The sequence below is a fragment of the Heterodontus francisci genome, chromosome 31 (genome assembly GCF_036365525.1).
Source record: "Heterodontus francisci isolate sHetFra1 chromosome 31, sHetFra1.hap1, whole genome shotgun sequence".
Lineage (NCBI taxonomy): Eukaryota > Metazoa > Chordata > Chondrichthyes > Heterodontiformes > Heterodontidae > Heterodontus > Heterodontus francisci.
Window position 1 is genome coordinate 64,640,407 of NC_090401.1, and position 21,710 is coordinate 64,662,116.

Here is a 21,710-nt window from a genome sequence, read left to right on the forward strand (position 1 = left end):
CTGGATTCTAATCAGCTGACGTTTGAAAGACTCCCCAGATGTTGATTTACCCTCAAACAGCCGCCCCCAATCTAAATTCTTCAGTTCCTGCCTAATATTGTTATAATTAGCCTTCCCCTAATTTCAACAATAATCTCAACAACTAAGAGAAAGCACTCAACTGTAATACTCAGCTGTTATGGTGCTATATGTTAAATGCAACTTGATTAGCATTTGGTTCCAACTGCGAGCCAATCATTTTAATAGATGAAATTGGAAACTCATGTTGGGAAATTAGAAACACTGGGAGAACCCAAGAACTATTGGAAGCCCACCATCACAAAAGGTACTACATTTTTTTTAAACCATATGATCTATCTGCTTAATTAAACAGAAAATCTGATGCCTTCCTGGAAGCCTTGCGAATACAAAATATTTTACAACTAGATAGTATAGCACACCTCAAATGCTGAATCCATCAATTTAGGAGCACATTCAGCATTAGAGACTCACCACTGCCTCATCAAGATGGTGGGGGCCTGGCATAGATACAAGAGGCACTCCCTGCATGCGTCATTTTCAGTTTAAAAGAAATCAACTTTGCTAAAGTGCTAATGGTTGCGATCGAGTACAACCTTGGCAAATGACTTCTTCAAAAGGAAGCTTTGTTTCTTTTCACCCTCCCTCTGTGCAGTCACTAAACTGGCAACTGTTGCAAAGGCAGTCACATCACTGGATTTAGATATATTACGAGGAGGAGATAATCAGTGAAATTGTGCAGGGATCACACTTCAGTCATTTATCATTTACATTAATGGCCTTACGCAAGTATTGTTTGAAGAGGACACTAAAATCAGAAATGCAGTGGAGGTTTCAGGGAAAGGGATTTTAATTTGTTGTACAATCCAACAGATAAACAGCAAATTAAATTTAACAATTAGAAATAATTTGCCACCACCAGGTCTGACTATACCAATTGTCTCCAGGCTGACTTTCCATCTTCCCTCTCAATAAACTTCAACTCATTCAAAGCTCTGCTGCCTGTATCCTGGGCCACTTAGACCCACTGATTCATCAGCCCTGTACTTGCTACATGCCCCAAATTGAAAATTCTTATCCCCATGTTTAAATTCTTTCATGGCCTTATCCCTCCCTAATGCTGTAACCTTCTCCAGCCCTACCGCCTTCCATAAAAAACTGCATTCCTCTGAAACTGGCCTCTTCCACTCCCTTTACCACACCACTGGCAGGCATGCCTTTGGCCAACTAGACTCCAACCTCGAATTCTCTCCGCTTTAAAGTCCACCACTTTGACAAAGTTTGTAGTCAACCCTCCTAATAACTGTGTTTGGCTTGGCGTCACGTTTGACCAATTCTGTGACGCACTTTGGGACATGATTCTGGTTAAAGGCGTTGTATAAAATGTATGTTTTGCCATTATTGAATATTAGGAGAAGAATGAGCAACACAAGTATACAAGGAAGGGAACAGGGAAACTTTGAAAGTGCCAAGGGAGGAGGGGGGAAAGGAGAAAGAAGGAACTTGCATTTATATAACATCTTTCACAATCCCACTGTGCCTCAACATGCTTTACAGCCAATGAAGTACTTTTGAAGTGTAGTCACTGTTCAAATGTAGGAAATACAGCAGCCTATTTGTATGCAGCAAGCTCTCATAAACAGCAATGTGACAACAATCAGATATTTGTTTATGTAATGTTGATTGAGGGATAAATATTGGCCCAGGATGCTGGGGATAACTCCTCTGCTCTTCAAAATAGTGTCATGGGATCTTTTACATCCGAGAGGAAAGGCAGGGTAGTTTAACGTCTCATCTGAAAGACTGCAACTCTCGACAGTGCAGCTCTCCCTCAATACTGCTCTGGGGCGTCAGTCTGGATTTTTGTGTTCAAATCTCTGGAGTGGGACTGGATTGCACAATCTTCAGATTTATAGAAGACAGTCCTACCCACTCTACCAGGGCTGACAATTAATGATGGGCCGAATGGTCTTACCTTATTATTATTTTCTCATGCATGTCTTAAGAAAACTGTACAGAGTTGTGAAATGTTAGTTACACAAAAGATACGAATAGAAATGGAAATATAGGATATTGTTCGCAGATAACTTTATTCAAAGCTAAAATGTAGGTTTGCCTGGGTGAAGTTGTTAAAAGTTAATTATTTGAAGACCTTTAAAAAAAATTTAAACAATGGCTTTCCCAGTAAAAAGAAAAAAAGTAAGTGAAATAACAGACCAAGGCTTAAGTCATCTGTGCCAGTTGGTGCAGTATTTGGGGTGCCACAATTGGTCTTAGTAACCCTAAATGGGAGCCAAATTTCTTGACTATCTATTGCCCAAGAAAAGTATCTCAACAATTTTCCATTTAGTGCAAACACTTGTAAACTTTCAGTAATTATGTACCCTTGTATGATTGTTCAACAATGTACTGAAGTACTGGAATTCTCCTGAGAACTATTTTACTATCTTAACAGATTAAATAGAGAACATATAACAGGGTGTAGGTCAAAGCTGTAATCTACAAAGTTTAGATGAAATTTGTAATGAGTTTTGTTTGCTCTTTAACCATAGAATGCATAACCAAATAATTATTGTGGATTTTTAAAAAATTGAACAAATTATACTTGAGTTCTTGAAGCATTAACGACACACTATCCGTTTAAATTTCCATTTATACAGAAATTTACTAGTTATACTAGCTATAATTAAATTTTAAAAGTTACAGCTACTGTTGAGCCATTAAATATTGTAAGCAAGACAGACAGGATATGTAAACACCTTGGTCAGCTATGTGGCCTTGTCCAATCTACACCTTCTCCTTTGTTATCTCTTGCCCCACCCCTGGCTCACTTGCTTATAACCTTTGACATTTCTAATATTTGCTAGTTCCGAAGAAGGGTCACTGACCCGAAACGTTAACTCTGCTTCTCTTTCCACAGATGCTGAGAGACCTGCTGAGTGGCTCCAGCATTTCTTGTTTATATTTCAGATTTCCAGCATCCGCAGTATTTTGCGTTTATTTTAGTGTTTAATTCACTGCCACTTCTCTTCCAGGAATGCCTACCTTGAAGTTCTGCTCTTCTCTCCGACGGGATTTTCGTTTGTCTCTTTTACCTTGTTCACCTTCATTGCTTTCTATTTCCCTCCTGGTGTTTGATAACACCAGTGACTGCCTCCAGCTCCGACTTATTCCACGTGGATTCCAACAGCATTTTCACCCATCATGTTTTGAATCCACCCAGGATTACAGGTATCTCCAAGAAATACAACGTTCCTCGGACTGCTACTCTCGCCGCATCCTGAGATCCACACTTAGCGCTATGCGCCGCCACATGCACACACTGAACCTCTCTCTCCAGCACAACCACCTCACCTTATCGAAAAGCTGTTCTACTCCGCAGTTTCATTTCATCTTTCATCTCATCCGACGCATTAACAAAAAACTTTTTTTCTACCTTTCAGATGTCAAGGAACGCAAGCTCCAGCAGCTGATGGGGACGAATGCTCCTCCAGATCCTCCTTCCGCTTAACTTCCCTCTGACCGCACCCCTTCTGATCTGACCCCTTGCCGTGTATTCACTATACCCTCTGACCTCCCCCTCTCTGATGCTGAACGTTCTGTACTCAGCAAAGGTCTCAGTTTTATCCCCTTACGTCCCCACCTCAATGAATTTCGCTCGCGGTCTGACGTTGAGCTCTTCTTCCGTCGCCTCTGTCTCCGGGCTCACTTCTTTGACCAGGAGTCTTCCCCCCGACCAGCAGACCCATTCACCCGCCTCCAGCATTCTCCCTCCACCTGGACCCCTCCCCCTGGCCTCTTACCCGCTCTTGATCTCTTCATTGAAAACTGTCAGCGAGACATTGGTCATCTCAATTTCTCTGACCCCCTCTGAACTTGAGGCACTCTGTTCTCTCAGGTCTAACCCCGACATGGTCATCAAACCTGCAGACAAGGGTGGCGCTGTTGTTGTATGGCGTACCGACCTCTACCTTGCAGAAGCTCAACGCCAACTCACAGACACTTCTTCCTACCTCCCTCTGGACCATGACCCCACCACTGAACATCAAGCCACCGTCCAAAGGACTGTCACTGACCTCATCTCTTCTGGAGATCTTCCCTCTACAGCTTCCAACCTCATAGTCCCACAACCTCGGATCGCTCGCTTCCACCTCCTTCCCAAAATCCACAAACGGGACTCTCCCGGCAGACCTATTGTGTCAGCCTGCTCCTGCCCCACTGAACTTATTTTTTTCTATCTTGACTCTATCTTCTCTCCACTGGTCCGGTCTCTTCCCACCTACATCCGTGACTCTTCTGACGCCCTACGTCATTTTGACAATTTCCAGTTTCCCGGTCCCAACCGTCTCCTCTTCACTATGGACATCCAATCTCTCTACACCTCCATCCGCCACCAGGATGGTTTGAGGGCTCTCCGCTTCTTACTTGAACAGAGGCCCAACCAGTCCCCATCCACCACCACCTTCCTCCGTCTGGCTGAACTTCTTCTCACATTGAATAACTTCTCCTTCAACTCCACTCACTTCCTTCAAGTAAAAGGTGTTGCTATGGGTACCCGCATGGGTCCTAGTTATGCCTGTCCTTTTGTGGAATATGTCGAGCATTCTTTGTTCCAGTCCTACTCAGGCCCCCTCCCCCAACCCTTTTTCCGGTACATTGATAACTGTATCGGTGCCATTTCCTGCTCCCGTCCCGAACTGGAAAACTTTATCAACTTTGCTTCCAATTTCCACCCTTCTCTCACCTTTACATGGTCCATCTCTGACACTTCCCTTCCTCGACTTCTCTGTCTCCATCTCTGGGGATAGGTTGTCTACTAATATCCATTATAAGCCCACCGACTCCCACAGCTACCTGGACTACACTTCTTCACACCCTACCTCCTGTAAGGACTCCATTCCATTCTCCCAGTTTCTCCATCTCCGACGCATCTGCTCTGATGATGCTACCTTCCATGACGGTGCTTCTGATATGACCTTTTTCCTCAACCGAGGATTTCCCCCCCTGTTGTTGACAGGGCCCTCAGCCGTGTCTGGCCCATTTCCCACACCTCTACCCTCACTCCTTCCCCTCCCTCCCAGAACCGTGATAGGGTTCCCCTTGTCCTCACTTTCCACCCCATCAGCCTCCATATCCAAAGGATCATCCTCCACCATTTCCGCCACCACCAAATTCATCTTCCCCTCCCTTCCCGTCAGCATTCCGAAGGGATCGTTCCCTCCGTGACACCCTGGTCCACTCTTCCATTACCCCCACCACCTCGTCCCCGTCCCATGGCACCTTCCCCTGCAATCGCAGGTGGTGTAATGCCTGCCCATTTACCTCCTCTCTCCTCACTATCCCAGGTCCCAAACACTCCTTTCAGGTGATGCAGCGATTTACTTGTACTTTTTTTAGATTAGATTAGAGATACAGCACTGAAACAGACCCTTCGGCCCATCGAGTCTGTGCCGAACATCAACCACCCATTTATACTAATCCCATATTCCTACCAAACATCCCCATCTGTCCCTATATTTCCCTACCACCTACCTATACTAGTGACAATTTATAATGGCCAATTTACCTATCAACCTGCAAGTCTTTTGGCTTGTGGGAGGAAACCAGAGCACCCGGAGAAAACCCACGCAGACACAGGGAGAACTTGCAAACTCCGCACAGGCAGTACCCGGAATCGAACCCAGGTCCCTGGAGCTGTGAGGCTGCGGTGCTAACCACTGCTTTCAATATAGTATACTGTATTCGCTGCTCACAATGTAGTCTCCTCTAAATTGGGGAGACCAAACGCAGACTGGGTGACCGCTTTGCAGAACACCTCCGCTCAGTCCGCAAGCAGGACCCTGAGCTTCCAGTTGCTTGCCATTTCAACACTCCCCCCTGCTCTCATGCTCACATCTCTATCCTGGGCTTGCTGCAGTGTTCCACTTAGCAACAACGCAAGCTCGAGGAACAGCATCTCATTTACCAATTAGGCACACTACAGCCTGCCGGACTGAACATTGAGTTCAATAATTTCAGAGCATGACGGGCTCCCCATTTTACTTTTATTTTTAGTTATTTTTTCTTTTTTACATATTTGACAATTTTTTTTCCTCTTTTGTTTATTTCATTTCATCGTAGTTTGTTCAGTTTGCTTACCCACTGTTTTTTTTCATGTTTGTACTTGCTGCTGTTCAATCTTCAGTTCGTTAACACCCTATCTGTACTAATGCTTTGTCTTTCAACACACCATTAACATATTGTTTGCCTTTGCTCCATGACCTCTTGGTCAGCTATGTGGCCTTGTCCAATCTACACCTTCTCTTGCCCCACCCACACCTCACTTGCTTATAACCTTTGACATTTCTAATATTTGCTAGTTCCGAAAAAGGGTCACTGACCCGAAATGTTAACTCTGCTTCTCTTTCCACAGATGCTGCCAGACCTGCCTGGTGGTTCCAGCATTTCTTCTTTTTATTTCAGATTTCCAGCATCCGCAGTATTTTGCTTTTATTATGTAAACACCTAGTTGGATTTGCACACGTGAACAAAAATTAAGTGCTCAACATTCAAAGCAACAAGTTGAAATTGAAATGATCTTCATTTGCTTCCACTGAATGTTAATACTTCAGGTCTCTGCTGTCTTCTGAAGTCAGTCCAGCAATTGCAAGTTAAGCAGGAAACTTCTGTTTCTAATGAGAGGCAGTGCTTCAGACTGGCTTGGAACCAATTCAACACCAATTGCTCATGGAATATGACGACCAAAGAGCACCAAAGCAGTTGCGATTTTCCCTCCGTCCCCCATAATTTCCCGAACTGTACCCTTTCATTTAAGTGTCTGTATTATAGCAGATGGAAGTCTATTGGTCCTCAGGCTTGTCTCAGTGCAGGCTCTTCAATGACGCCAATTGCTCTAATCTTATTTCCCTGTCCTTTAACTATAATCATTCTACATTTTCAGGATTATTTAGAACAGAATTGACTGCATCACTAACAAAACTATAAATGTGTTAAACTAATTCCAGAAACAAAAAGAGAAAAGTTTTTTAAAAAATCACATTCACTGAACACCTTATAGTCCTTTATCCAAGAGACGTCTGGCTTACCTAAAGCTTTGGCTTTCTTCTTTTCTGGAGCTTTCTTCTGATCTTTGTTGTTAGGAACATCTCCATTCTCTTTCACATCTCCTAGACGAGCCTCTGCCTTCACCACCTTTTCAATCTCTTCATTCATCTCCCCACATTCGATCTCCCGCACACCATTTCTCAGAGGCTCGCTGTTAACACATTTCTCTGCTTCTTCCATTTCTGGAGATTCCTCTGGCTGCATAGCAGACCCATGCTCAGGCAGGTTACAACAATACGTGTTCAGTATGTCCTCAAGCTGTCTGCTGAGCTCATCTGAAACATCAGCTGTTGAAGATTCAGGTTGGAGAGTATCTAAGCCACCTACAGCAGAGGTTTCTTGGACAACTAATGATTCCTCATTGCTATCTCCTGCAGTTGTTCCATTCAGTATGTTTTCACTGGTACTTATCTTATCATGGCTTTGAGCAAGCCCGTTCTGATCATCAGATTTTTTGCAGGTTTGATGACTGGCTTCAGGTCCAGTAGACTGAGCAACAGTCAGACTGTCCTCTTTCCCAGCAGGGTCGGTCCTCTCTGCTGCTGCACCACCAACCACTGTAGTCTCATGACCATCAGCAGGTGGAATGAACTTACTTTCAGAATCTTGATTCTTCATGGCTTATATTTTACTGAATAGAAACCTGCACAGAAACAAAAGGATCGGGATTACCGTACAATACATATGAAGATAGAAATTAGATGCAGGATTCGGCCACACAGCCCTTCGAGCCTGCTCCGCCATTCAATAAGATCATGGCCGATCTGATGGTAACCCCAATTCCACATTCCTGCCTACCCCCCAATAACCTTTCACCCACTTGCTCATCAAGAATCTATCTACCTCTGACTTAAAAATATTCAAAGACACTGCGTCCACCACCTTTTGAGGAAGAGAGTTCCATAGACTCACAACCCTCAGAGGAAAAATTTCTTCATCTCGGTCTTAAATGGGCAACCCCTTATTTTTAAACAGTAACCCCAAGTTCAAGATTCACCCACAAGAGGAAACATTCTTTCCACATCCACCATGTCAAGACCCCTCAGAATCTTACATGTTTCAATCAAGTCACCTGTTACTCTTCCAAACTCCAGCAGATACAAGTCTAGCCTGTTCGACCTTTCCTCATAAGACAACCCGCACATTCCAGGCATTAGTCTAGTAAACCCAATGCATTTACATCCTTCCTTAAATAAGGAGACCAATACTGTACACAATACTCCAGATTTGGTCTCACCAATGCCCTGTATAACTAAAGCATAACCTCCACACTTTTGTATTCAATTCCCCTTGCAATAAATGATAACATTCTGAGCTTTCCTAATTACGTGCTGGACCTGCATACTAACCTTTTGCGATTCATGCACTAGGACACCCAGATGCCTCTGTATCTCAGAGCTCTGCAATCTCTCACCATTTAGGTAACATGCTTGTTTATTCTTTCAGCCAAAATGGACAATTTCAAAGTTTCCCACATAATACTCCATTTGCCAGAATCTTTGCCCACTCACTTAACCTATCTATATCCATTTGTAGCCTCCTTATGTCCTCTTCACAACTTACTTTTCTACCTATCTTTGTGTCATCAGCAAATTTAGCAACCATACCGTCGGTCCCTTCATCCAAGTCATTTAGAGAAATTGTAAAAGTTTGAGACCTAAGCACTGATCCCTGTGGCACACCACTCGGTGCATCTTGCCAACCAGAAAATGACCCATTTATGCCTACTGTTTCCTGTTAGCTAGTCAATCTTCTATCCATGCAAAATGTTACCCACTACCATGTTACCATGAGCTTTTATTTTCTGCAATAACCTTTGATGTGGCACCTTATCAAATGCCTTCTGAAAATCTAAGTACAGTACATCCACCGGTTCCCCATTTATCCATAGCACGTTACTTAACCAAAGTCTTAACCAATGAGATAACTCTATATACGAAAAGTTGCTTATTTCCCTAGCCCTCATGCACACACACATACATTAAAAAAAAAGGTTAACCAGGGAAAAAAGAATGTTTGGTTTACAGCTGTATCAGAGGAATGAAAGGAATAACTTAGGTTATCACGTTCTGGTAGGAAGTTCTTCATTTTGGTGAGGTGTCCCAGAGTCGAATAGTCGGATGCCACGAAGTCTCTCCAGGCGAGGTTAATTAACAGTCTGTGATGGACGGGCGTTCAAGGCAATTCAACTACAGCATAGGTCGTTCATCAGAGGTGTAGCAACAGGTCGTCTTAGGTTTTACAGCAGCAGGTTAGCAGATGATTATTTCAGGATTGAAAACACAGGAGGCAACAGGAACCACTTGATGCAGGGAATTTTCAGAGACAACAGGCAATTGGAATCTGCAACCTTTGAAATACAGGGTTTCTTCTCAAGGGATGCAGGATTCCTTTACAGATAGAGGTAACACTTTCTGTGGGTTTTCCTCTCTGACCTCCAGGCAGGTTAAAACCAAATTTCAAATGACTGCTCCTAGTCCAACTCACTGCCTTTTTAAAAGGTCCAAAGTGAAAGCAAAGCTTCCTGAACAGGTCACATGTCCAGACAGAGTCTCCCTTGTCAAAGAGTTGCTCTGAGGAGGTCAAACCCCTTGCTGTTTCCTTGAAATTGCCTCCTTTCCTGTCCTTGCATACAAAGTCAGCTTCCTTTCAAAACATGCAAAAATTTCAGCTGTTTGCAGGTGTCAATGTTCACTGAAAAATTCTTTTTTGGTTTTTGAAAAAAACACAGCATTCCAAGTTAATACAAAAACAAAAACCTTGCAACTCCTTTCACAAAACCATGTTGACCCTGTTTGATTACCTTAATTTCTTTTTTTAAGTGCCCTGCTATAACATCTTTAATAGCTTCTAACATTTTCCCTATGACAGACGTTAAGCTAACTGACCTGTAGTTTCCCGCTTTCTGTATCCCTCACTTTTTGAATGAAGGAGTTACATAAGCTATTTTCCAATCTAATGGAACCTTCTTCGAATCTGGGGAATTTTGGAAACCCAAAACCAACGCATCAACTATCGCACCAGCCACTTCTTTTAAGACCCTAGGATGAAGTCCATCAGGACTCACAGACTTGTCAGTCCACAGCTCCAACAATTTGCTCAGTACCATGTCCCTCGTGATTGTAATTTTCTTGTGTTCCTCTCTCCCATTTCCTGATTTACAGCTATTTCTGGGATGTTACTTGTATCCTCTATGGTGAAGACCAATGCAAAATACCTGTCCAATTCCTTTGCCATCGCCTTATTTTCTCTTATTAATTCCCCAGACTCACTTTCAATAGGACCAATGCTCATCTTTTCTAAATATCTGTAGAAACTCTTACTATGTTTTTATATTTCTGGCCAGCTTTCTCTCATACGCTAATTTTTCCCTCATTAATCTTTTAGTCGTTCTTTGCTGCTTTTGATATTCTGTCCAATCTTCTGACCTGCCACCCATCTTTGCGCAATTATATGCTTTTTCTTCAAGTTTGATACTACCTTTAGCTTTTTTAGTTAACCCATGGATGGAGGGTCCGCCCCCTTGTACATTTTCTTCCTTGTTGGAATTTATCTATTGTGTATTCTCAAATATCCCCTTAAATGTCTGCCACTGTATCTCTATTGACCTATCATTACGAGTGCTTCTATTATTTGTAAAATGTGTTTTTAAGGACTTCTGGTTGAATTGTGGGCATTGATTCACCTGGAAGCTTGAACAGATGCTGAACTTTGTTTGTTTTTAAAAAAAAAAAAGAGGTCACCACAAGGATTCCTGGACTTGGCTTGTAAACAAGCCCTTATTGGAAGACACCTGTTTTCAGATAAAATACCAGCAGGGAGCTTGTTGTTTTGACTTAGAGAAGATGATGTTTACAGAGAAGTGAAAGGTCAAGATTTATAGGGGTCAGGAGGCTCGGTTCTTGTGACATTGTTATGGTTTCACTTTGGACGACGAGTTGGAGTGTAAACTGCTTGGAAGATAGTTGTTTTTTGCCTGCCAAGGAAACCCAGCTCATCTCTTTCTCTCACTTTGAAAGAAACCCTGCGTATCCGGTGTGTCAGTCACCTCTTTCCTCCTGTATTTGAAGAAACGCTGCGTATCGAATGTGGGGGAACTGAAACCCCTGTTGCCGCATTTCTTGGAAATAGTCATTTGGTCGTACAGAACTTGCATATTGCTGAAACCAGAGACAGTTTGTCAAAGCTTTTCGTCTTGCACTCATCAGAACAATCCGCAATACCACCAATGTAAGGGAAGTAACAAATTTATTCCATACGAGAGTGCGGATTGGTTGGCAAGTAAACTCTGAATGCTAGAGGCGTTGACATGGAGAATGCACCAGTTTACGGTGACTGAAAGCTAACTGTCAAGCTCTGTTTGAAATTTAAACCAGGCAGCTTGATTCTGATTGGCCAAGGCATTGCCCTGAGCAATGAACCAGCGAATGGCTGTCACTTATTTAGTTCAGCTGAAACAGGCGCAATCTGTATACATGTTCTTTCTGTCTGCAATTAACATGGCCCTGTGTATTAATGTAGGTAGCTTCCAATACGTGCAAATGCGCCACACTGCGAGACCAAACGAAGCTTAAATTGGTTGTTAGCGTAACTCTTAGCACACTGAGGATTATTTAGCAAATGTTGTCCAGTCGCGGAATCACATCTAATTTTGGACACTGTGCTTTGTGTTTTGCAATCACAGGCTGGTAGGGTATGGCCTGCACCTTGCCCGTTGCGAACAGCGGAAGGGACATGTTTGATACAATCCGTCAGTCTTTGGGACGTACGGCCTATATACCTAGCATCACACTGACATTGAAATTCATATATCACAATACTCATTTGTGCGAAAGGCAGGACCTCTTTTTTGGCTCGACGGCAGCATCCTGTTAGTGGCAAACACCACATGTGTTGCTACTGCATAGTAGCAATGTGAAAACAGCTAGCTTCACCCCTTCCAGGATAATCTGAGGTAGACTGGACATTTTTCAGGGCCGCAAATGACGGCCTTAGGCCCGTTCATAAGTTTGCACGATATACAGCGAGAAATGGTCTGATCGGGGTAGCCATAGTCACGCAGGAAGCCTTTGATTCGCCCTACTTCAGCATCAAGCTGGCATGGTGAGCAAATGGCTCAGGCCCTATTTATGAGGTTGCCGATAAGGCCTCTTCTAGCTCTTGGAACTGTAAGAATCCCAAAGCATGTATTCTGCACAACATGAATTGGCCAAATGGTTGGGTGAAGTGTTACAACCAATTTTGAGCAAGTTCTCCACATACAAAGTGAAGACCATAAAGGACTTGCATATTGATAGCAATGCCGTGTCCATGTGCTCATTTGACATTGCTAGCCTATTTACCAATGTAACACTTAAGGAAGCCATAGATATTTTTGCTGCAGCACTATATCATGGCGATCTAGACCCGTCATTATTGCGTGAATTGGTATTCAATTAACTTATGAGCTTGGCAACACGCGCAGTTGAATTCAGTTTTAACGACATCATGTGTGCCCAAATAGATGGTGTTAACATGGGATTCCCTCTAGGCCCGGTTCTCACAAAAAGATTTGTTGGGTTCCATGAGAAATGAGGGAATTACACCTAACCTTCTACCTCTTGCATATTTCCGATATGTAGATGATACGTTTGCTATATTTGAATCCGCAGCTGCATGTAATAATTTCTTTATAAGTCTTAATGGGCTCCGTCCTGCGCTCAAATTCCCCTTGAACTGGAGCAGTCAAGTGATCTCTTTTTCCTTGATGTACCTGTTGAGAAATCTGCAACGCTTTTACCAGAGTACACTTGCCAACCAATCAGCACTCTCCTCAGAGTATAAATTTGTTGCTTCCCTTATATTGGTATTCTTGCGATTTGTCCTGATGAGTGCAAGACGAAAAGCTTCAACAAGCTTCAGCAGTTTCTTGGAAAGCCTACCCAAACTGATCTTCAACGTTGCCTGAAAAGAACTGTTCCAGGAAGATTCCAGTGACAGAATTTGGGACGCCAAACCAAAAAGAAAGGATATTTTCCCATATCTTTTCATTTTGCTTCAGGAACTAGCAAGTATTTCACCCAAGTGTTTTCTGTCTTCTTTCTGTAAGGGCTCAAAAACGCAGTCCCGAGTGAGTGAGGGGCTAAAGTAAAAAAAATGGAACTTTAATATTTTAATCTGTGTTTATGCTTTAGTTCATTACTGGTTAAGACTTGTTTTATAATAAACTGATAATTTTGTTGATTATTAAAGAAATGTGGTTGGTGTGTTATGCTGGGAAGAATAGAGTATATGATTGACCATATCGATAAGTGGGAAAATTTAAATATACATGTTGCGACCGGTGGAGAAATGGGACTGGAATAAACAGTGCACTCTTCCCACCTCGGTCGTAACATATAATTGGGGGCTCTTTGTGGGATAAACTCAATGCCGACGATGCACAACTGTAAGTGGGTAATAATAATGGAAAAAAGGAAAAATCAAAAGTACCAGGTTTCTTGTCTACACCACCAGAATGTCTTCAACAATTGCTGTGACTTTCTTGGGAGGTGGGGGTATCCCTGAGTGATTTGAGGAACTTAACCAAGGTTAAGCTAATAGCATTGGTAGTAAAATTGGGGTAAGAGTTAAAGCCAGGAGCTATGAAAGCAGACACAATTGAATAATAGCATAATATTTACAACTGGAAGTAGTATACCAGAGGGTAGTGCAGTTGAATTAGCTAAAATTCAGTTACTGATGAGGCACCTTGAACTTGACAAAGAAAAAGAAAAAGCAATAGAATTGAAAAAAAAAACTTGAAAGAGAATTGACAATGAAGAAACTTGAACTTTTTTTCTTATTTGTTCATGGGATGTGGACATCGCTGGCTAGGCCAGTATTTATTGCCCATCCCTAATTTCCCTTGAGGTGGTGGTGAGCTGCCTTCTTGAACCACTGCAGTTCATGTGGGGTAGGTACACCCACAGTGCTGTCAGGGAGGGAGTTCCAGGATCTTGACCCAGCAACAGTGAAGGAGTGGTGATATAGTTCCAAGTCAGGATGGTGTGTAGCTTGGAGGGAAACTTGCAGGTGGTGGCGTTCCCATGCATCTGCTGGCTTTGTCCTTTTAGGTGGTAGAGGTCGTGGGTTTGGAAGGTGCTGTCTAAGGAGCCTTGGTGCGTTGCTGCAATGCATCTTGTAGATGGTACATACTGCTGCCACTGTGCGTTGGTGGTGGTGGGAGTGAATATTCGTTAGTTTAATATCTGTGGTAGTTACTTCTAGCATATTTATGAACATACGAATTAAGAGCAGACATAGGCCATTCCACACCTCTCGCCTGCTCCGCCATTCAATAAGATCATGGCTGATCTGCTTGTGTCTTGAATTCCACGCTCCCATCTAGCCCCGATAACCTTTGATTCCTTTGCCAAACAAGAATCTATCTACCTCCGCTTTAAAAATATTCAATGACCCCCGTCTCCAGCACCTTGAGGCAGAGAGTTGCAAAGTCGCACAACCCTCAGAGAAAAAAATTTCACTTCGTCTCTGTCCGAAAAGGGTTACCCCTAATTTTAAAACAGTGCCCCCTAGTTCTGGACTCACGCACAAGAGGAAACATCCCTTCCAAATCCACTGTGTCAAGACCCTTCAGGATCTTATAAACTTTAACTCCTCTGAACCACCTCCAACACATTTCCATCCTTCCTTAAATAAGGAGACCAAAACTGCACAAAGTATTCGAGATGTGGTCTCACCAATGCCCTGTACAACTGAAGCAGGGGAGGCAGTGGTGTAGTGGTAATGTCACTGGACTAGTAACCCAGAGACTGAGGCTATTGTTTCTGGGGACGAGTTCAAATCGCACCATGGCAGATGGTGAAATGTGAATGCAATTAATCTGGGAATTAAAAAAGCTAGTCCAATGATGACGATGAAACCACTGTCGATTGCTGTAAAAACCCTAATGTCCTTTAGAGAAAGAAATCTGCTGTCCTGACCTAGTATGACCTACATGTGACTCCAGACCCACAGCAATGTGTTTGACTCTTACATGCCCGCTGAAATGAGCTAGCAAGCCACTCAGTTCAAGGACAATTAGGGATGGGCAATAAACGCATAACATTGCATATGCAAAGAAAAAAAAGCATAATATTCTTACTTTTACTTCCAATTCCTCCAGAAGAGCAGGGGGGGAAGGGGGGAAGAGGGGAAGAGCAGGGGGGGGGGGGGAAGGGGGAAGAGCAGGGGGGTGGGAAGGGGGAAGAGCAGGGGGGGGGAAGGGGGAAGAGCGGGGGGGGGAAGGGGGAAGAGCAGGGGGGGGAAGGGGGAAGAGCAGGGGGGGGAAGGGGGAAGAGCAGGGGGGGGGAAGGGGGAAGAGCAGGGGGGGGGAAGGGGGAAGAGCAGGGGGGGGAAGGGGGAAGAGCAGGGGGGGGAAGGGGGAAGAGCAGGGGGGGGGAAGGGGGAAGAGCAGGGGGGGGGGAAGGGGGAAGAGCAGGGGGGGGAAGGGGGAAGAGCAGGGGGGGGGGAAGGGGGAAGAGCAGGGGGGGGGGAAGGGGGAAGAGCAGGGGGGGGGAAGGGGGAAGAGCAGGGGGGGGGAAGGGGGAAGAGCAGGGGGGGGAAGGGGGAAGAGCAGGGGGGGGAAGGGGGGAGAGCAGGGGGGGGAAGGGGGGAGAGCAGGGGGGGGAAGGGGGGAGAGCAGGGGGGGGAAGGGGGGAGAGCAGGGGGGGGAAGGGGGGAGAGCAGGGGGGGGAAGGGGGGAGAGCAGGGGGGGGAAGGGGGGAGAGCAGGGGGGGGAAGGGGGGAGAGCAGGGGGGGGAAGGGGGGAGAGCAGGGGGGGGAAGGGGGAAGAGCAGGGGGGGAAGGGGGAAGAGCAGGGGGGGAAGGGGGAAGAGCAGGGGGGGAAGGGGGAAGAGCAGGGGGGGAAGGGGGAAGAGCAGGGGGGGGAAGGGGAAGAGCAGGGGGGGAAGGGGGAAGAGCAGGGGGGGAAGGGGGAAGAGCAGGGGGGGAAGGGGGAAGAGCAGGGGGGGAAGGGGGAAGAGCAGGGGGGGAAGGGGGAAGAGCAGGGGGGGAAGGGGGAAGAGCAGGGGGGGAAGGGGGAAGAGCAGGGGGGGAAGGGGGAAGAGCAGGGGGGGAAGGGGGAAGAGCAGGGGGGGAAGGGGGAAGAGCAGGGGGGGAAGGGGGAAGAGCAGGGGGGGAAGGGGGAAGAGCAGGGGGGGAAGGGGGAAGAGCAGGGGGGGAAGGGGGAAGAGCAGGGGGGGAAGGGGGAAGAGCAGGGGGGGAAGGGGGAAGAGCAGGGGGGGAAGGGGGAAGAGCAGGGGGGGAAGGGGGAAGAGCAGGGGGGGAAGGGGGAAGAGCAGGGGGGGAAGGGGGAAGAGCAGGGGGGGAAGGGGGAAGAGCAGGGGGGGAAGGGGGAAGAGCAGGGGGGGAAGGGGGAAGAGCAGGGGGGGAAGGGGGAAGAGCAGGGGGGGAAGGGGGAAGAGCAGGGGGGGAAGGGGGAAGAGCAGGGGGGGAAGGGGGAAGAGCAGGGGGGGAAGGGGGAAGAGCAGGGGGGGAAGGGGGAAGAGCAGGGGGGGAAGGGGGAAGAGCAGGGGGGGAAGGGGGAAGAGCAGGGGGGGAAGGGGGAAGAGCAGGGGGGGAAGGGGGAAGAGCAGGGGGGGAAGGGGGAAGAGCAGGGGGGGAAGGGGGAAGAGCAGGGGGGGAAGGGGGAAGAGCAGGGGGGGAAGGGGGAAGAGCAGGGGGGGAAGGGGGAAGAGCAGGGGGGGAAGGGGGAAGAGCAGGGGGGGAAGGGGGAAGAGCAGGGGGGGAAGGGGGAAGAGCAGGGGGGGAAGGGGGAAGAGCAGGGGGGGAAGGGGGAAGAGCAGGGGGGGAAGGGGGAAGAGCAGGGGGGGAAGGGGGAAGAGCAGGGGGGGAAGGGGGAAGAGCAGGGGGGGAAGGGGGAAGAGCAGGGGGGGAAGGGGGAAGAGCAGGGGGGGAAGGGGGAAGAGCAGGGGGGGAAGGGGGAAGAGCAGGGGGGGAAGGGGGAAGAGCAGGGGGGGAAGGGGGAAGAGCAGGGGGGGAAGGGGGAAGAGCAGGGGGGGAAGGGGGAAGAGCAGGGGGGGAAGGGGGAAGAGCAGGGGGGGAAGGGGGAAGAGCAGGGGGGGAAGGGGGAAGAGCAGGGGGGGAAGGGGGAAGAGCAGGGGGGGAAGGGGGAAGAGCAGGGGGGGAAGGGGGAAGAGCAGGGGGGGAAGGGGGAAGAGCAGGGGGGGAAGGGGGAAGAGCAGGGGGGGAAGGGGGAAGAGCAGGGGGGGAAGGGGGAAGAGCAGGGGGGGAAGGGGGAAGAGCAGGGGGGGAAGGGGGAAGAGCAGGGGGGGAAGGGGGAAGAGCAGGGGGGGAAGGGGGAAGAGCAGGGGGGGAAGGGGGAAGAGCAGGGGGGGAAGGGGGAAGAGCAGGGGGGGAAGGGGGAAGAGCAGGGGGGGAAGGGGGAAGAGCAGGGGGGGAAGGGGGAAGAGCAGGGGGGGAAGGGGGAAGAGCAGGGGGGGAAGGGGGAAGAGCAGGGGGGGAAGGGGGAAGAGCAGGGGGGGAAGGGGGAAGAGCAGGGGGGGAAGGGGGAAGAGCAGGGGGGGAAGGGGGAAGAGCAGGGGGGGAAGGGGGAAGAGCAGGGGGGGAAGGGGGAAGAGCAGGGGGGGAAGGGGGAAGAGCAGGGGGGGAAGGGGGAAGAGCAGGGGGGGAAGGGGGAAGAGCAGGGGGGGAAGGGGGAAGAGCAGGGGGGGAAGGGGGAAGAGCAGGGGGGGAAGGGGGAAGAGCAGGGGGGGAAGGGGGAAGAGCAGGGGGGGAAGGGGGAAGAGCAGGGGGGGAAGGGGGAAGAGCAGGGGGGGAAGGGGGAAGAGCAGGGGGGGAAGGGGGAAGAGCAGGGGGGGAAGGGGGAAGAGCAGGGGGGGAAGGGGGAAGAGCAGGGGGGGAAGGGGGAAGAGCAGGGGGGGAAGGGGGAAGAGCAGGGGGGGAAGGGGGAAGAGCAGGGGGGGGAAGGGGGAAGAGCAGGGGGGGGAAGGGGGAAGAGCAGGGGGGGAAGGGGGAAGAGCAGGGGGGGAAGGGGGAAGAGCAGGGGGGAAGGGGGAAGAGCAGGGGGGAAGGGGGAAGAGCAGGGGGGGGGAAGGGGGAAGAGCAGGGGGGGAAGGGGGAAGAGCAGGGGGGGGAAGGGGGAAGAGCGGGGGGGGAAGGGGGAAGAGCAGGGGGGGGAAGGGGGAAGAGCAGGGAGAGAGAGGGAGGGAGACCTTCCTTCTCAAATTGCAGTCTGTCCTTTGTCTGGCACAATTCAAAAAGTCCCTAGTCCGGCCAGCAGGTAGTTCATGTGACCATCTCGTGAAAAACAGCAGCTGCTGTTAACTTAGAAAGTTTTAAATAAGTTAAGACCCAGCCAAATTGTACCATCTATTAACCCCCGAATGAGGTGAACCAAACTAGGTGTCTTGAAATCAAGAAATTAAGTGTTTAATTAGAAAAACTAAATTCGTAAACACTATGATATAAAAAGTATTTAAAATAGAAAAAAATTAGAGCTCTTGCAAATTTACAGTCCAATGTTGCTTGAAGTCCTTGCGGTCATCCGATGGAGAAACAAGGTTATTCAACTTTAGAACAGTCCATAATCTAATTGCAGCAGTAAGCTGTCCTTCTCCAGTGATAGATTTCAACAATTAACAACTTGCAAACACTTTCAATAGAATCAAAATAAAAGCAAAATACTGCGGATGCTGGAAATCTGAAATAAAAACAAGAAATGCTGGAACCACTCAGCAGGCCTGGCATCATCTGTGGAAAGAGAAGCAGAGTTAACGTTTCGGGCCAGTGACCCTTCATCGGAACTGACAAATATTAGAAAAGTCACAGGTTATAAGCAAGTGAGGTGGGGGTGGGGCAAGAGATAAAAAAGGAGAAGGTGCAGATTGGACCAGGCCAGATAGCTGACCAAAAGGTCACGGAGCAAAGGCAAACAATATGTTAATGGTGTGTTGAAAGACAAAGCATTAGTAAAGATTAGGTGTAAATACACTGAATATTGAACAGCAGCAAGTGTAAACCTGAAAAAAAACAGTGGGTAAGCAAACTGAACAAACTAAGATGAAATGAAATAAATGCAAAAAAAAGGATTGTAAAAAATGTAAAAAAGAATGTAAAAAAAAAAGGAAGAAAAAATAACTAAAAATTAAAGTAAAATGGGGGGCTGTCATGCTCTGAAATGATTGAACTCAATGTTCAGTCCGGCAGGCCACCTGACTTTAGAGTTTTTGATGGATAAAAGATGGTCACAGTCTAACTTCCCTTCTTTCAATCTAAATTATCAGAGATCTGCGTTTTGGCTTGGCTTTAGAATTTTGAGAAATAATAATTAAACAGACTAAATTCTCTTCCTTCAGCTTAAATGGCTGAGAACTCTTCTTTCAGGTGCTAACACCAGCTGTCTGTCTGTATTCTGTTAGAACAGACTGTCTTCAACTAAAAAGCCAGTTCAAAAAATAATTGCAACATTGTATATCTGCTCCTTGGTCCCTGAATGGCTGTTGCCAGGTAACCAGGATGCATTCTTTGAAGCTGGTTGGTTCCCTCTCCATATGCTTGTACCCAATGGCAACCAAAATGCACTTTCTCTAACTCCTGAGGCTTGCTGATTCTTAAAGCGGTACTGATCCTTTGCTGTCTTAAAGACACACCACATATTTCCCAGAGAGAAAAAAACACGATGACAGAACAAAGAACAAAGAAAATTACAGCACAGGAACAGGCCCTCCAAGCCTGCGCCGATCCAGATCCTCTATCAAAACCTGTCGCCTATTTTCGAAGGGTCTGTATCTCTTTGCTTCCTGCCCATTCATGTATCTGTCTAGATACACCTTAAAAGACGCTATGTTCCCGCGTCTACCACCTCCGCTGGCAACGCGTTCCAGGCACCCACCACCCTCTGCAAAAAGAACTTTCCACGCATATCCCCCCTAAACTTTTCCCCTCTCACTTTGAACTCGTGACCCCCAGTAATTGAATCCCCCACTCTGGGAAAAAGCTTCTTGCTATCCACCCTGTCTATACCTCTCATGCTTTTGTACACCTCAATCAGGTCCCCCCTCAACCTCCGTCTTTCCAATGAAAATAATCCGAATCGACTCAACCACTCTTCATAGCTAGCGCCCTCCATACCAGGCAACATCCTGGTGAACCTCCTCTGCACCCTCTCCAAAGCATCTACATCCTTTTGGTAATGTGGCGACCAGAACTGCACGCAGTATTCCAAATGTGGCCGAACCAAAGTCCTATACAACTGTAACATGACCTGCCAACCCTTGTACTCAATACCCCATCCGATGAAGGAAAGCATGCCGTATGCCTTCTTGACCACTCTATTGACCTGCGTTGCCACCTTCAGGGAACAATGGACCTGAACACCCAAATCTCTCTGTCCATCAATTTTCCCCAGGACTTTTCCATTTATTGTATAGTTCACTCTTGAATTGGATCTTACAAAATGCATCACCTCGCATTTGCCCGGATTGAACTCCATCTGCCATTTCTCTGCCCAACTCTCCAATCTATCTATATTCTGCTGTATTCTCTGACAGTCCCCTTCACTATCTGCTACTCCACCAATCTTAGTGTCGTCTGCAAACTTGCTAATCAGACCACCTATACTTTCCTCCAAATCATTTATGTATATCACAAACAACAGTGGTCCCAGCACGGATCCCTGTGGAACACCACTGGTCACACGTCTCCATTTTGAGAAACTCCCTTCCACTGCTACTCTCTGTCTCCTGTTGCCCAGCCAGTTCTTTATCCATCTAGCTAGTACACCCTGGACCCCATGCAACTTCACTTTCTCCATCAACCTACCATGGGGAACCTCATCAAACGCCTTACTGAAGTCCATGTATATGACATCTACAGCCCTTCCATCAATCAACTTTGTCACTTCCTCAAAGAATTTTACTAAGTTGGTAAGACATGACCTTCCCTGCACAAAACCATGTTGCCTATCACTGATAAGCCCATTTTCTTCCAAATGGGAATAGATCCTATCCCTCAGTATCTTCTCCAGCAGCTTCCCGACCACTGACGTCAGGCTCACCGGTCTATAATTACCTGGATTATCCCTGCGACCCTTCTTAAACAAGGGGACATTAGCAATTCTCCAGTCCTCTGGGACCTCACCCGTGTTTAAGGATGCTGCAAAGATATCTGTTAAGGCCCCAGCTATTTCCTCTCTCGCTTCCCTCAGTAACCTGGGATAGATCCCATCCGGACCTGGGGACTTGTCCACCTTAATGCCTTTTAGAATACCCAACACTTCCTCCCTCCTTATGCTGACTTGACCTAGAGTAATCAAACATCTATCCCTAACCTCAACATCCGTCATGTCCCTCTCCTCGGTGAATACCGATGCAAAGTACTCGTTTAGAATTTCACCCATTTTCTCGGACTCCACACATAATTTTCCTCCTTTGTCCTTGAGTGGGCCAATCCTTTCTCAAGTTACCCTATTGCTCCTTATATATGAATAAAAGGCTTTGGGATTTTCCTTAACCCTGTTTGCTAAAGATATTTCATGACCCCTTTTAGCACTCTTAATTCCTCGTTTCAGATTGGTCCTACATTCC

At 47.0% G+C, this 21,710-nt stretch overlaps 2 protein-coding genes across 4 annotated transcripts in view; both read right to left on the minus strand.

The window, feature by feature from the left end:
- Positions 1–21,710, minus strand: part of LOC137347345 (alpha-taxilin-like) — a 141,334-nt gene that overhangs the window by 102,398 nt on the left and 17,226 nt on the right. The window contains exon 1 of one of the 2 annotated variants that reach the window (XM_068011809.1): positions 7,104–7,740. The exons of the other annotated variant lie outside the window; for it this stretch is intronic. Within the exon in view, the coding sequence (XP_067867910.1) occupies positions 7,104–7,740 (637 nt within the window). Of the gene's footprint in view, positions 1–7,103; positions 7,741–21,710 lie in introns of those variants that run through there. 2 annotated transcript variants of the gene reach the window in all.
- LOC137347346 (importin subunit alpha-7) overlaps positions 7,677–21,710 on the minus strand; it is a 238,812-nt gene continuing 224,778 nt past the window's right edge. The window contains exon 13 of one of the 2 annotated variants that reach the window (XM_068011816.1): positions 7,677–7,765. In XM_068011816.1, coding sequence (XP_067867917.1) covers positions 7,744–7,765 — 22 coding nt within the window. In that variant the 3' untranslated portion in view covers positions 7,677–7,743. Of the gene's footprint in view, positions 7,766–18,533; positions 18,877–21,710 lie in introns of those variants that run through there. The other variant, XM_068011819.1, reaches the window with a different exon arrangement.